Source organism: Carcharodon carcharias, chromosome 21 (genome assembly GCF_017639515.1).
Source record: "Carcharodon carcharias isolate sCarCar2 chromosome 21, sCarCar2.pri, whole genome shotgun sequence".
Classification (NCBI taxonomy): domain Eukaryota; kingdom Metazoa; phylum Chordata; class Chondrichthyes; order Lamniformes; family Lamnidae; genus Carcharodon; species Carcharodon carcharias.
The window spans coordinates 51,589,674-51,601,729 of record NC_054487.1 but is presented as its reverse complement, the minus strand read 5'-3'; the positions used below and the strand labels follow the sequence as shown (position 1 = coordinate 51,601,729).

General features: G+C 38.6%; 1 protein-coding gene across 5 annotated transcripts in view; it reads left to right on the top strand.

Annotated features, from left to right (window-relative positions):
* Positions 1-11,355, top strand: part of immp2l (inner mitochondrial membrane peptidase subunit 2) — a 660,141-nt gene extending 648,786 nt beyond the window's left edge. For all 5 annotated transcript variants that reach the window (XM_041215711.1, XM_041215706.1, XM_041215708.1 and 2 more), the window contains one exon: positions 8,457-11,355. In XM_041215711.1, the coding sequence (XP_041071645.1) occupies positions 8,457-8,600 (144 nt within the window). In that variant the 3' untranslated portion in view covers positions 8,601-11,355. The remainder of the gene's footprint in view (positions 1-8,456) is intronic.
* The last annotated feature ends 701 nt before the right edge of the window (positions 11,356-12,056 follow it).

Genomic DNA, 12,056 nt, shown 5'->3' with positions numbered 1-12,056 from the left:
GGCAGGAGCTTCCATCCAGTGCCATTTTGCACCTGACCTACCTTTTCCTACCAGATGAGCTAGGTTAAAATCAGAGCTGAAACATCCTTATAAATTGATAAAACTTAAGGGATTCCTATAAAACAATTTTTTAAAGGTACACACAAATTTCAAAATAATTAAATTTATAAAACTCAAGTAGTAGCTGCCTCTTGTTTGGAAAATTAGGGTTAAATTCCAAGTAACTGAATTTCATTAGTAGCATTTGACATGTATTCTTTCAAATGTATAACATCTGTGGAATTGACGTTCTTTGCATTTTTAAAGTTGAATAAATATGCCTCAAAAACATTAATACTGAAGAAACCATGAAGAATATCTTAATTTTCAATATTCTCTGTTTAATCTGTGAATTGCTATTTTTATTTTGAGTACAATATAATCTTATCTATTTTCCAGAAGTTTAACCAAGATAGTAAAAGCTATTTCATGTTATTCAGTTTCCTGTATAAATTTTGTTGAAAGGATATGTTTGAAAGTCAGTTCAATGTCATGCTGCATGTTGGAATAGTGAAAACCTAATCTCCCTTGCATTAATATGTTTACGCTACAGAAGGTAATCTGTATTGTCATTAATCTAAAGCGACATCAGATTAAAAGTGTAATTGGGAACATGACTAATTAGAAATGTCCTTGAGGCAAAATTTAAAGGCAGTCATGTTTACGTACTTCAGTTTGCTTTGCAAAGGAATGTTCAGAGTGGAATAGCAAGTTCTTCTAAAGCTATTCTTTAGGGGGCTACAGATGCAATTTTGTTTTTGATGTATACCATAGCAATGCAATAACTATTTTAACAGCAGCAAATATACTATTATGTAATACAGATATACCCCAGACTGAACATTGAAGATGGTGAGCCAGATTACTGTTATTTCCCTTTGTCAGTATTTCAGTTCAATTTGAATCTGAAGACTGTCAACAAAATATTCTAAATTCTAAAATATTCCTAGATACAAGAAAGGACAGAAGGAAGGAGGGTATCAGTATTGATTAAGGAGAATATTAATGCTGGAGAATGACAATGTCCTAGAGGAATCAAGGGCAGAATCTATTTTGTTAGAGCTAAGAAACAGGAGAGGTACCATTGCACTACTGATGTATCCTTTTGGCTGGTTATTAGTGGGAAAGATGTGGGGATCAAATTTGCAAGAAAATTACAGAGCGGTTCAAAAACTATAGAGTAGTTATAATGGTGGACTTTGACTATCCCAATTTAGACTGGGATGGGCATAGTGTAAAGGGCAGAGAGGGGGAAGAGCTCCTGAAGTGTTTTCAGGAGAATTTTCTAGATCAGAATGTTTCCGGCCCAATGAGGAAGGGGACATTACAGGACCTGGTTCCAGGGTGAGGCGGGTCCAGTGTCAGAATGGGAACATTTAGGAAACAGTGATTGTGATCTCATAAGTTTTATGTTAGCTGTGGAAAAGGACAAGGAGCAATCTAGAGTAAAACTAGTTAATTGGGGAAGGGCCAATATCAGTGGGTGAGAACAAATCTGTCCCAGGTAAGTTGGAATCAAAGATTGGCAGGCAAAACTGTAATAGGCTGCCTTTAAAAAGGACATGTTTTGAGTAGATATTGCTATAAAGGGGAAAGCAAGGGCACACAAAACCAAAGTTCCCTGTATGATGAAAGACCTGGAGAGTGAGATGAAGCAAAAAAGAGGGCTTATGACAGATGTCAGGTTGATAATACAAGGGAGAACCAGGCTGAATATAGAATGTTCAGAGGGAAGTGGAAATGAGAATCACAGAGAGAATATGAGAATAGACTGGCAGCTAACATAAGAGAGAATTCAAAAGTCTTCTACAGGCATATAAAGTAGAGGGGTCATAAAAGGAGTAGTAGACCTACTTAGGGACTGAAAAGGGGATTTATGCATGGAGGCAGAATGCACGGCTAAGGTACTAAATACTCTGCATCTGTCTTTACCAAAGAAGAAGATACTACCAAAGTCATAGTGAAAGAGCAGATAGTTGAGACACTGGATGGGCTAAAAATTGATAAAGAGGAGGTATTAGTAAAGCTGTCTATATAGTTGATAAGTCACCAAGACCAAATCAGATGTGGTGTTATGTGTTACACTTCACTCAGGGAGTCCAAATTGCTGCGGCAACATGCACTTTTACATCTATGTCCTTTAGGGAAGGAAATCTGCCATCCTTATCCAGTCTGGCGTATATGTGACTCTGGACCCACAGCAATGTGGTTGACTTTTAGCTGTCCTCTGAAATGGCCTAGCAAGACACTCAGTTCAAGGCAAATGAGGGATGCGCAACAAATGCTGGCCTTAGCAGTGATGCCCACTTCCCATGAAAGAACAAAAAAATAAATAAATCTGTGTTGTAGTCTGGAGCTTTGGATAGTGATAGTAGAAGTTCCAACTTTCCTTTTATCCACAAGGCTGGCCATGAACCCCTCCCACTCTTAATGCTTTCATTGGCATGTGTTTGAAGGATTTGCTGGTTGATAATAAACTTATTTGGCTGCATCTTCCTTGGCCATTAAGTCCTGGGGTGGAACTTGAACCTAGAACCTCTGCTTCAAAGGCAGGGACGATACCCACCATGCCACAGGGTTTCGAATCAAGTGTACCTGAGGATAATGAGGGAAGTAAGGGTGGAAATTGCAGAGGCATTGGCCATAATATTCCAATCCTTCTTAGAAACAAGATTGGTGTCAGAGGACTGGAGAATTGCAAATGTTACATCCTTGTTCAAAAAAGGGGTGTAAAGATAAGCTTTTAGAAAGAACGGGCTGAATAATACACTCCAAAAACAGGACTGCTCTGTGCCCACGGCAATGTAATATCCAGTGCTATGACATTGGGTCGCATTCTCGATGTCATCACACCGGAAAACAATAATACGGTGGGCACTGGGCCTTAGGAATCAGGAGCCCACCTACCATATTCAAATTGTCAATTAATGAATATGTGAGCTCATTAGCAGCCCAAATAACTACAATAGTATGTCCTGAGCGTGGCCAGGTGGGAATCTCATTTTTTCCCATGCTTGCATGTCAGGGCAGGTTTAAAAGCTGCAGTTGGGTTCAGTGTTTGACTTCAACAGTCCAGCCTGCTGTGTGTTGTATGTGTAGTTTTTCTTCGAAGGTGTGTATCCAGTGTCATCTATAGGCGTTTCAATCTTGAAAGTTGAGTGTACACTTGAGCTCTTAATGTCTCATCGGCACTGCAGCTTTTGCTCTGTGATCAACATGGAGATAGTGGCCTCTGCGGGAGATACATGTTACAGTGAGGAGGAGAGCAGGAAGAGATTGGAAAGGAGAGGGAAAATGCCAAATGGTCAGGGGCAGGAAGCACTGGAGGTGCATCAAGGTGCCCGAGCTGCACAGGAATAAGGGGCTGCTGAGGGCAGGGCACTGCAACCACAGAGGCGTGGAGGAAGGCATTATCCTCCCAGTCGTATATACCTGTTGAGAATGAATTACTTTCAAATGTCTGAAACACAGTGCCGGAGGAGACTCAGGTTCTGAAAAGCCACAGTAACCTCTTTATATGAGCCACCTTCCTGAAACATTGCGGGCCAGAAACCCATTTGGTGGCTGCTAATTGAAGGACTGCCATATTATCTGGTGTCCTGGAATGGCAGGGTGGATGTCGGTGAGGCACTCAGTTCCAGGTCCAACTCCCGCTCACCACTACGGACCATAATATTCAGTCCAATAATCCACAAGTGTGGATTAATTAAGGAAAGTCAACATGGGTTTGTTTAAGGCAATTCATGTTTAACTAACTTGATTGAGTTTTTTGATGAGGTATTGGAGAGGGTTGATGGTAGTGCAGTTGATGGAGTGTACATGAACTTGCAGAAGGCATTTGACAAAGCACCACATGACAGGCTTGCCAGCAAAGTTAAAGCCCATGGAATAAAAGGAACAGTGGCAGTATGGATATGAAGTTGACTGAGTGACAGAAACAAGAGAGAAGTGGTGAAAGATTGTTTTTCAGACTGGAGGAAAACATACAGTGGGGTTTCTCAGTAGTCAGTACCAGGGCCACTGTTTTTCTTGATCTAAGTTAATGACTTAGACATGGGTGTGCAGGGTAAAATTTCAAAATTTGCAAATGATAGAAAATGTGTTATAAACTGTGAGGAGGATAGTGATAGATTCAAAGAGGACATAGATTGGCTAGTGGAATGGGTGAACATATGGCAGATTAAATTTAATGCAGAGAATGTGATGATACATATTGGTAGGAAGAATGAGGCGTGACCATATCAAATAAAGGAGTCAACGCTAAAGGGGGTGCAGGAGCAGAGGTAAAGGGGGGGTTATATATGCACAAATCATTGAACTTGGCAGGGCAGGCTGAAAAAATAGATTAATAAGGCATGGGTTTTATAAATAAAGGCATAAAGTACAAAGCAAGGAAGTTATGGTGAACATTTTGTCACACACACACAACATAGACTCACGGAGGTATGGAAAATGGACACTTTACTTTTAAAACAAAATGGAGAATGGACACTCTGCTTTTGAAACAAAATGGAGTTTTCTTTTTCTGTCAATATACATGGAACTATTCAAGGCCCTGGAAGTTAGCATGCATGCCTGGACAAGACATTAAACAATCTTTCAGGACATTTCATTGAGAAAGCATTAAATGCAATAAACCTTTCCTGTGGATTAATGGCTGCCATTGTCCAAATAGTTACAGAAGCTCATTCATAATGGACTTGCAGACTTCTTGACTTCAAAGTCGAATTCCAAAGAATGGATGTGAGAAAAATCCCTATCTAACACAAGAATATGTAAATGGTGAAACTCGAACACCCTGGTATGTCAGTGGTCAGAGACCATTGGTGAGGACAATGAAAAACAATACTATAGTCACCTGACAGAAACCAGGCTTCAGATAAAGGACAGTTAAAAGTCACATTTTTGGGAGAAAGAAAGAAAGAAGAGTTCCAGACCAGCAAAGGAACAAGATCCTGCCTAAACTCCATCAGGAGGCAGGGAATTTGGGCTGGATTTTACCTAACTATTTGAGGAACCAAACCAGGTTTTCGCCTCAGGGATTCAACTACACCTCAACTGGAGTGAAGCCAGAGAAACATGCTCCTTCTAGCAGTAAGCCATTGTGAACCCGTCTTCATAGACCTCAAACGTTTATTTCCTCAATGGATCAAAAGGGCCTGCAACATTTCAAGATTTCATCTCGAAAGAAGCAAATGTGACAGTGAATTTTTGGACTTTTAAGACCTAAGTGCATACTACCATTTTTGTAATCACCTTTGTTTGTGTATGTGAGAGTGGGTGCTGTTGCGAATACATTTCAGGCTGAGTAATAAACATTTATTCTTTTTAAAAACCAATTAGAAAATCTGTCATTTGTCTGTTCTTGAGAGCTAAAGTTCTCGGGGGTTAAAACACTTTTCTTTTAATACACATCTGTTTTTGGTCAGTTGAGAGGTGGAAAATGGGGGGAAGCATCCTACCATCCCTCCCCTATGCATAATACTTTATAAAAGACTGGTTTAGTCTCAACTGGAATATTATGTTCAATGATTGACACCACATTTTAGGAAGGATGTGAAGGCTTTAGACAGGGTTCAGAAAAGATTTGCAAGAGTATTTCTTGGGATGAGGGTCTTGGAGAAGTTGGGATAGTTCTCTTCAGAGAAGAGAAAGCTAAGAAGAGATTTTATAGAGGTTTTCCAAATCATGAGCAATCTGGACTGAATAGATAAGGGGAAACTGTTCCCATTGGCAGAAAGGTCGAGAATTGGGGACACCAATTTAAGGTGATTGGCAAAAAATATCAAAAGTGACATGAGGAAAAATTTTTTAATCCAGTGAGTGGTTAAAATCTGGAATACACTGCTTGAGAATATGGTGGAGGCAAAGTCAATCATGGCTTCCAAAAAAGAATTGGATAATGATCTAAAGATTTTTTTAAAATGCAGGGTTACAGGGGAAGGGTGAGATGAGTGGGGCCAGCTGAGTTGTTTCTGGCGAGAGTCAATGCCGACACAATGGGCTGAATGGCTTCATTCTCTGCTGTAAACATTTTATGATTCTATATTGGACAAATTGCAGCAGGAACTGAAATTCTATAACTGTTTTTAGTAGAATAAACTTTCTAGTTAAATTTCAACAATATACTGAATAGAAGGATGGAGGTAGAAACCATAATTTGTTTTGTTGTTGTTGTTTTATAACAGCCAGGATTTCATCAGTTCTAAAGAGAATAATGGATACCAGAAGTTATTAGTAGGCAATAACTTGAAGATTTTTAGCTGATATCACAAACTGCAAGAGTGAAACTTCATTCTTAAGTAGTACATCTCAGCCAGGCAGTCTGAGACACCTGCAAGGGAGCTTTCTCACAATTATTTACAATTGCACCAGCAGTAATATAACTTTTAAAAACTGTATGGATTTATCTTACCATTGTCAGCCCATTCATGAACTCCTGTCCAAACCCTCAAGTTCCACTGTGATTGATTTTCCTGCAGTATGAATGGATGAACTGGTCTTATAACTACAGTCTGGCAGTATAGCTACAGCCTTATACATAGACCTGCTTTGTTTTTTATGTATTATTTCTACTATATAATTGGGGGAACTGCTTCTTAGTGTCTCTGCTTGCTACTGATTGGTAACAGGCAGACTGGTCCAGGCCCCTCCATTCATATGAACTTGTTGAAGAATTATTCATTGTAATGTGCTAATTGCAGGCATATTGAGTGGCAATTTTCTAATTATGTAAAAATTATATCTGTTATGAAATAATCACTGAGGTAAAAAAAAATGAAGATTTTGTAACAATCACAGCTCTACAATAATTGGAATTTTAACCAAGTTTGCTTGGCTGGAACAAGATTTCTGAACTAGATTAACAGGACCATCAAGCAATAAATTGAATCTAAAAATAGAATGATTCAAATATTGTTATTTTGAGCTTATTTGTGAATGCTTTCAATTAGTCTAAGTTCAGATTGTTTAAGATTAGAGGTGCCTGTCAGATAAATGCAGTTCACAGAGTACATTCTGTCTGTGCACTATTATTTTACATATCACACAAGTTATGGCAGTTGACATCTGATGACAACCACAGAGCCATTCTTTTGGATTTTAAAAACAAGTTTTAATAATAGTTTAGACTAAGTGTTTCAATACCAGGCGCTGACACTCCCGTCTTTGATCATTTTAGTGAAAAATTAGTCTCAGATCTGAAATAGTGAAATTACACAATTACACCACTCTCCTCTCTCAGGCACTTAATCGTCCTTTGGCTCTAGGCTTGTTCTACCAGATTTATGAAACACAAATGTCCTCTTTTAGGTATTATTAAGCATCTTAAGTGAAATAGCTTTGGGCTTAATCCAGCTACTAATGGGCATAAATCCATACTACAAAACTTCCATTAATTTGACACAGAATTCCAGACTCAGAGGATGAAATTTGAAAGGAATTTAAAATGATGTAGTAGCTTAAGGTTGAAATCCATTTTTGGGGAAATTTGAAGGGCATTCAAAAGTTTGATGCTGGTGTTAGGTACTGAAAGTGGATCAGTGTTCGACTTTACAGTACTGGCACCCTTCATTGAGAAAGAATTGTGGTCCTCGGTTAATAGGGCAGTTTCAATTATGCTTAATAAACTATCTTTAGAAGGCTGACTTAAGAATAACGCAAGAAGTATTATACCAAGGTGCTGCTCCATATAAAGTTTTTAAGCACAGTTTCTTTGTTATTCAGGTTGTTAGTGTGTTCTGTCAGAGGTTCAGGTGTTGAGTGTCTTATCAGGATGGATAGAGGACTGTCAAATGCCATATTATGCACTGGATCCCTGGCAGATTTAAGTGGCTGATGAGAATTTTAATTAGAAAAGCGTGGGTATTAATTATTTTGGATACTATAAATGTGATTAATGTGAAATTGAAAAACTTCTCAAAATGAGTATTAATTGTATTAAAATTTCTTTAAAACATTCAGCTTTAGATTTCAATCTAAGTTTAAGTTTAATGGGCTGGAATTTCCTATCAGCATCGAATGAACTGCATTCATTAGTCATTCATTACACTTGAACGTGCCTACAGACTTTCCATAAGATTTTGTACTGGAACTTACTGTAATTAGAGAGCTAACGTAGCAGACGTTTCAATGTTTTCACACTTGCAGTTTTCCATTAGGTGTGATTCCCATTTGAAATATGCATAAACAAGAAGCAGAAAAGCTGGGATAGAGAAAAGGAAAGGGAAAATTAATGGGATATTCTCTGTTACTGTGTTGTCACACTTCCTGGCAGCCAGTTACAGCAGCAGCACAGGCTGGGATGCAGATGACCTGTGCAGCCTCTCTGCTGGTATAGGGACATTTAAAAAAGCAAATAGGAAAACAGAATGTGATGATAACATTACTACTGATTGATTATGTTCTATGTTTTACAGGTTTCCCTCGGACTGGTTCATGCCCGTGCTTCACACATTATTTGGCCCCCCAATCGTTGGATGAAGTTACAAACTGACCTCCCGGAGGAGCGAAGGCCCCTGTTGTCTGGGAGCAATGAGCCTGCAGATGGAACATCGATTTAGCAGGTTCCTGAAGAAAGCAAGATTCCAGCTTGTAATTGAGTTCATCCAGCAGCTGTTCTAAAAGGAAAAGTGCATTGTAATGTTCCATAATGTTGCAGATTTCATATGCTGCGCTTTTCCAAAGCCATGAAATACTTTTATTCTACAGTGCAATTCTCACTATTACATACGTTTATCATTTGTCATTATTTTTACTCATTCTTCTTCCAAATTTTGAATGATTTCACTGCTGATTGAGTCAGAAATCTCCTTGAATTTAGGAGGAAAGGAAATGAAAGAGTTAATTCTAGTGGAGTTCTGATGACATCAACTCCATTTTTCCAAGTAAACCATTAAAATGCATTTGATGTTATTTAGATGATGTAAGTCTAGAACTAAAATCAAAATACTACAGATGCTAGAAATCTGAAATAAAAACAGAAAATGCTAGAAAAACTCAGCTGATCTGGCAGCATCTGCGAAGAGAGAAACAGAGTTAAAGTTCCGAGTCTATGATTCTGACTTGAAATGTTAACTGTTTCTCTCTCCACAGATGCTGCCAGATCAGCTGAGTTTTTCCAACATTTTCTGTTTATAAGTCTAGGACTAATTGCTTAGGCTCACATTGCCAGCATAAGTGTGGACGATTATAATCCCCACCCTTCCTCACCTAAAACCAGGGATTTTGTCCCAAATTCCTGGGAAGGTAATTTGCATAAAAGGCCATTTGCATAGCTGGACCAACCTGAGCGTATCCATTAAAGAGCAACGTCCTCTAGACATGCAAATGGATGAAAAAGTTTTTGATTTTATCCAGTCCCACATGAACTATTCTGATGAGAAAAGGTAATATTGTCTAGATTTGTGTCCTTTAGAAGACCTCAAAGACATTCACCCCAGGTCTCAACTGGCATGTGTTTCCATAGCATGATCCCTGACATAGATAAAGCAGCAACCCACATGAACAGAAGGTCCAGCCTATGTGCACGTGGATCCTGGAAGCACCAGGATCAGACCCAAATTCTGTGCAGCCCCTGTCCCTGGCATAAAAGAAAACTTGCTTCCTCCCGAGCCCCAGGAATTCCAGGGCCTGGGACTTGTTAAGGGGATTTGGTTGAAGCTGATTGTAAATTGAAGGTCCTTTTATTTCTATGACCTAGGTCTAAAAAATCTAGACTAGCTAAATTCACAGAATGAATATCTCTCTCCCTCTCTTTCTCTCTCTCTTTCTCTCTACTACCCATTAAGATCCTATTTAAAATGAGTTTGGGCAGTTTCAATCCAGTCCTTTGTGTAGTTTACAGTTCACAACTGCCTGTAGTTTACCAGACATTGGCATACATTTTGACATATAAGTAAAAAAAAAAGTAAAGTGGGAAGTAGATTAGTAGCTGTTGGGCAGAATTGAAGGAACTTTATTTTCTTTGAAACATGCTAAACCTATCAGGGATTACTTAATATTGATACTGAGTAACAATACTGGGTAACAAAAGTGAATAAGTATTCCATTTACCAGCTCTGCAGCATCTGTATTTTATGTGATGTGAATGAAATTTATTAATATACGTTTCTATTTTTATTCAAAATTAGATGCATTCCTCCTCCATTTCCAGTGGTTAAATATATAAATCCATCATTTGTCATGGCAATCTTTCACACAGACTGGAAAGATGCCAAGTTTGATCCTGTAGTCTCAGCTAACAACAGCAGTGCTTAATCGATCTCAACATCACACAGGAAAGGGAAATAGCAATCAGGATTCCTTATTGTCCAGCAACTCCTGCTGGATGTGTGCATGGTGGATGATAATGCAGTCAATCCTGCTTTCGTGGTACCCATGTGCTTCATGCTAACATGTCAGCTATAAATGCTTAATGAAAAATAGTGATGTTTTAGACACTTTAACTTTTAGCTAAATGTTATTGTTTGTAAAATTGATCTGATTTTTGAAATAGGAATTTGATTTAAGTAAACTCTGTGGCAAACCATTAACAAAGCCTTATCCCAGAGAATCCCGTAAATGAAATCCCTTAAATATTTTTTTCATTCTTTAGCAACTGAACCACAGGAGTTATATAGGAGTACTATAAATGTTTCTTTGCGCTAACCTGTTCCTGACTAAAACTGGCCAACTAAGGAAAATGTACTAAATCTTTTTTTCTGAAATGAAAGGTAAGGCCAATTCTGGTAATTATGTTTAAGATAATTGGCCTGGGATAGAAAATGGGAGCTATTTATTTGCTATAAAGTATATGGGGAAGCTTTAAAACCTATTTTTTATATTGTACTTGACATCGCATTCTTCCTAGAAACTTTAAAAGTACTTGAAATGGCTTAATGGTGAAATGTCGAATTGCCCGATTCGTGTCATTCTAATACCTTTTATGCTCCCTCTTGGGCTGAGCTTGTCATTGGCAATGGGAATGAGATGGAGCATCACCAATTCACTCTTCACTCTTCACACACAGGAGAAATGCACTCCTTTGGGCCAATCATGGGCAGGTTTATAGCCTGACCATCCAACTCAAGGAGGTATGGTGATGAATTAATGTTGGAGCAAAAACTAGAGTTAAATGTAATTATGATCCTTTCAAAAATTAAAGAAGATTAATGAGACAAATCTTCCAGATACAGATTCACAACTTTATCTAATATATAAACTATATGTACAATTGAATGCAACTGTAAAATTGAGGAATACCGATGTTGAAAAACAAGGACAAACAAGAGTGTGTCTGTATGAAGATGTGGTGTTGAATAAAGAATGAAGTCTGTTTTTACTTTGTCTAGAGCTATTAAAGACATTGTGGCCCTTACTAACCTTTAAAGTGTTCAACACCATGAAGTTCAAACAGAATACAGTAAAGTACTGCTGTTCACAACTTCTTCTATTGCGAATTCGTTTACCCATGCAAAAGTCCTTGTACACATGATCATTCATTGCTAAACCTATCAGGGGTTATTTATTATTGATACTGGGTAACAAAAGTGAATAAGTATTCCATTTCAAATTCCAAATCTTTACCTATCCATGGTTTAAACATCATAAGTTTGTACCTGAACATATGCTGGTCCTGAATTATAGAAAAACTGGCACTTAGAAGGTAGAAATCCAAGGTTTCCATGGGACAGAATTTTTGGGTCGGCGGGCAGCCCCAATTGGCGGGCTCAGAGCGGCTAGTAAACGGACCGCCAACTGCAATCAGCCCCCGACCGTGATTTCATACTGGCTGGTCAGTTAACAGCCAGCCAGCGTGAAACGTATGCTGAAAGACTCAGCGCTGCCAGGTTTGGGGCAGGAGGAGGGTGAGCGCTGAAGTCAGCGCGGGTGTGGGGGAACATGGAAGGAAAACTCCCTGAAGGCAGAGAGCTGCCTCAGGAAGCTGACAAGTTTAAAATCAATTAAAACAGAATGTAAAATTGGGAAAAAAAATGTCCATGCATCAGAATGAGACACCTCAAGATAAAATGGATAAT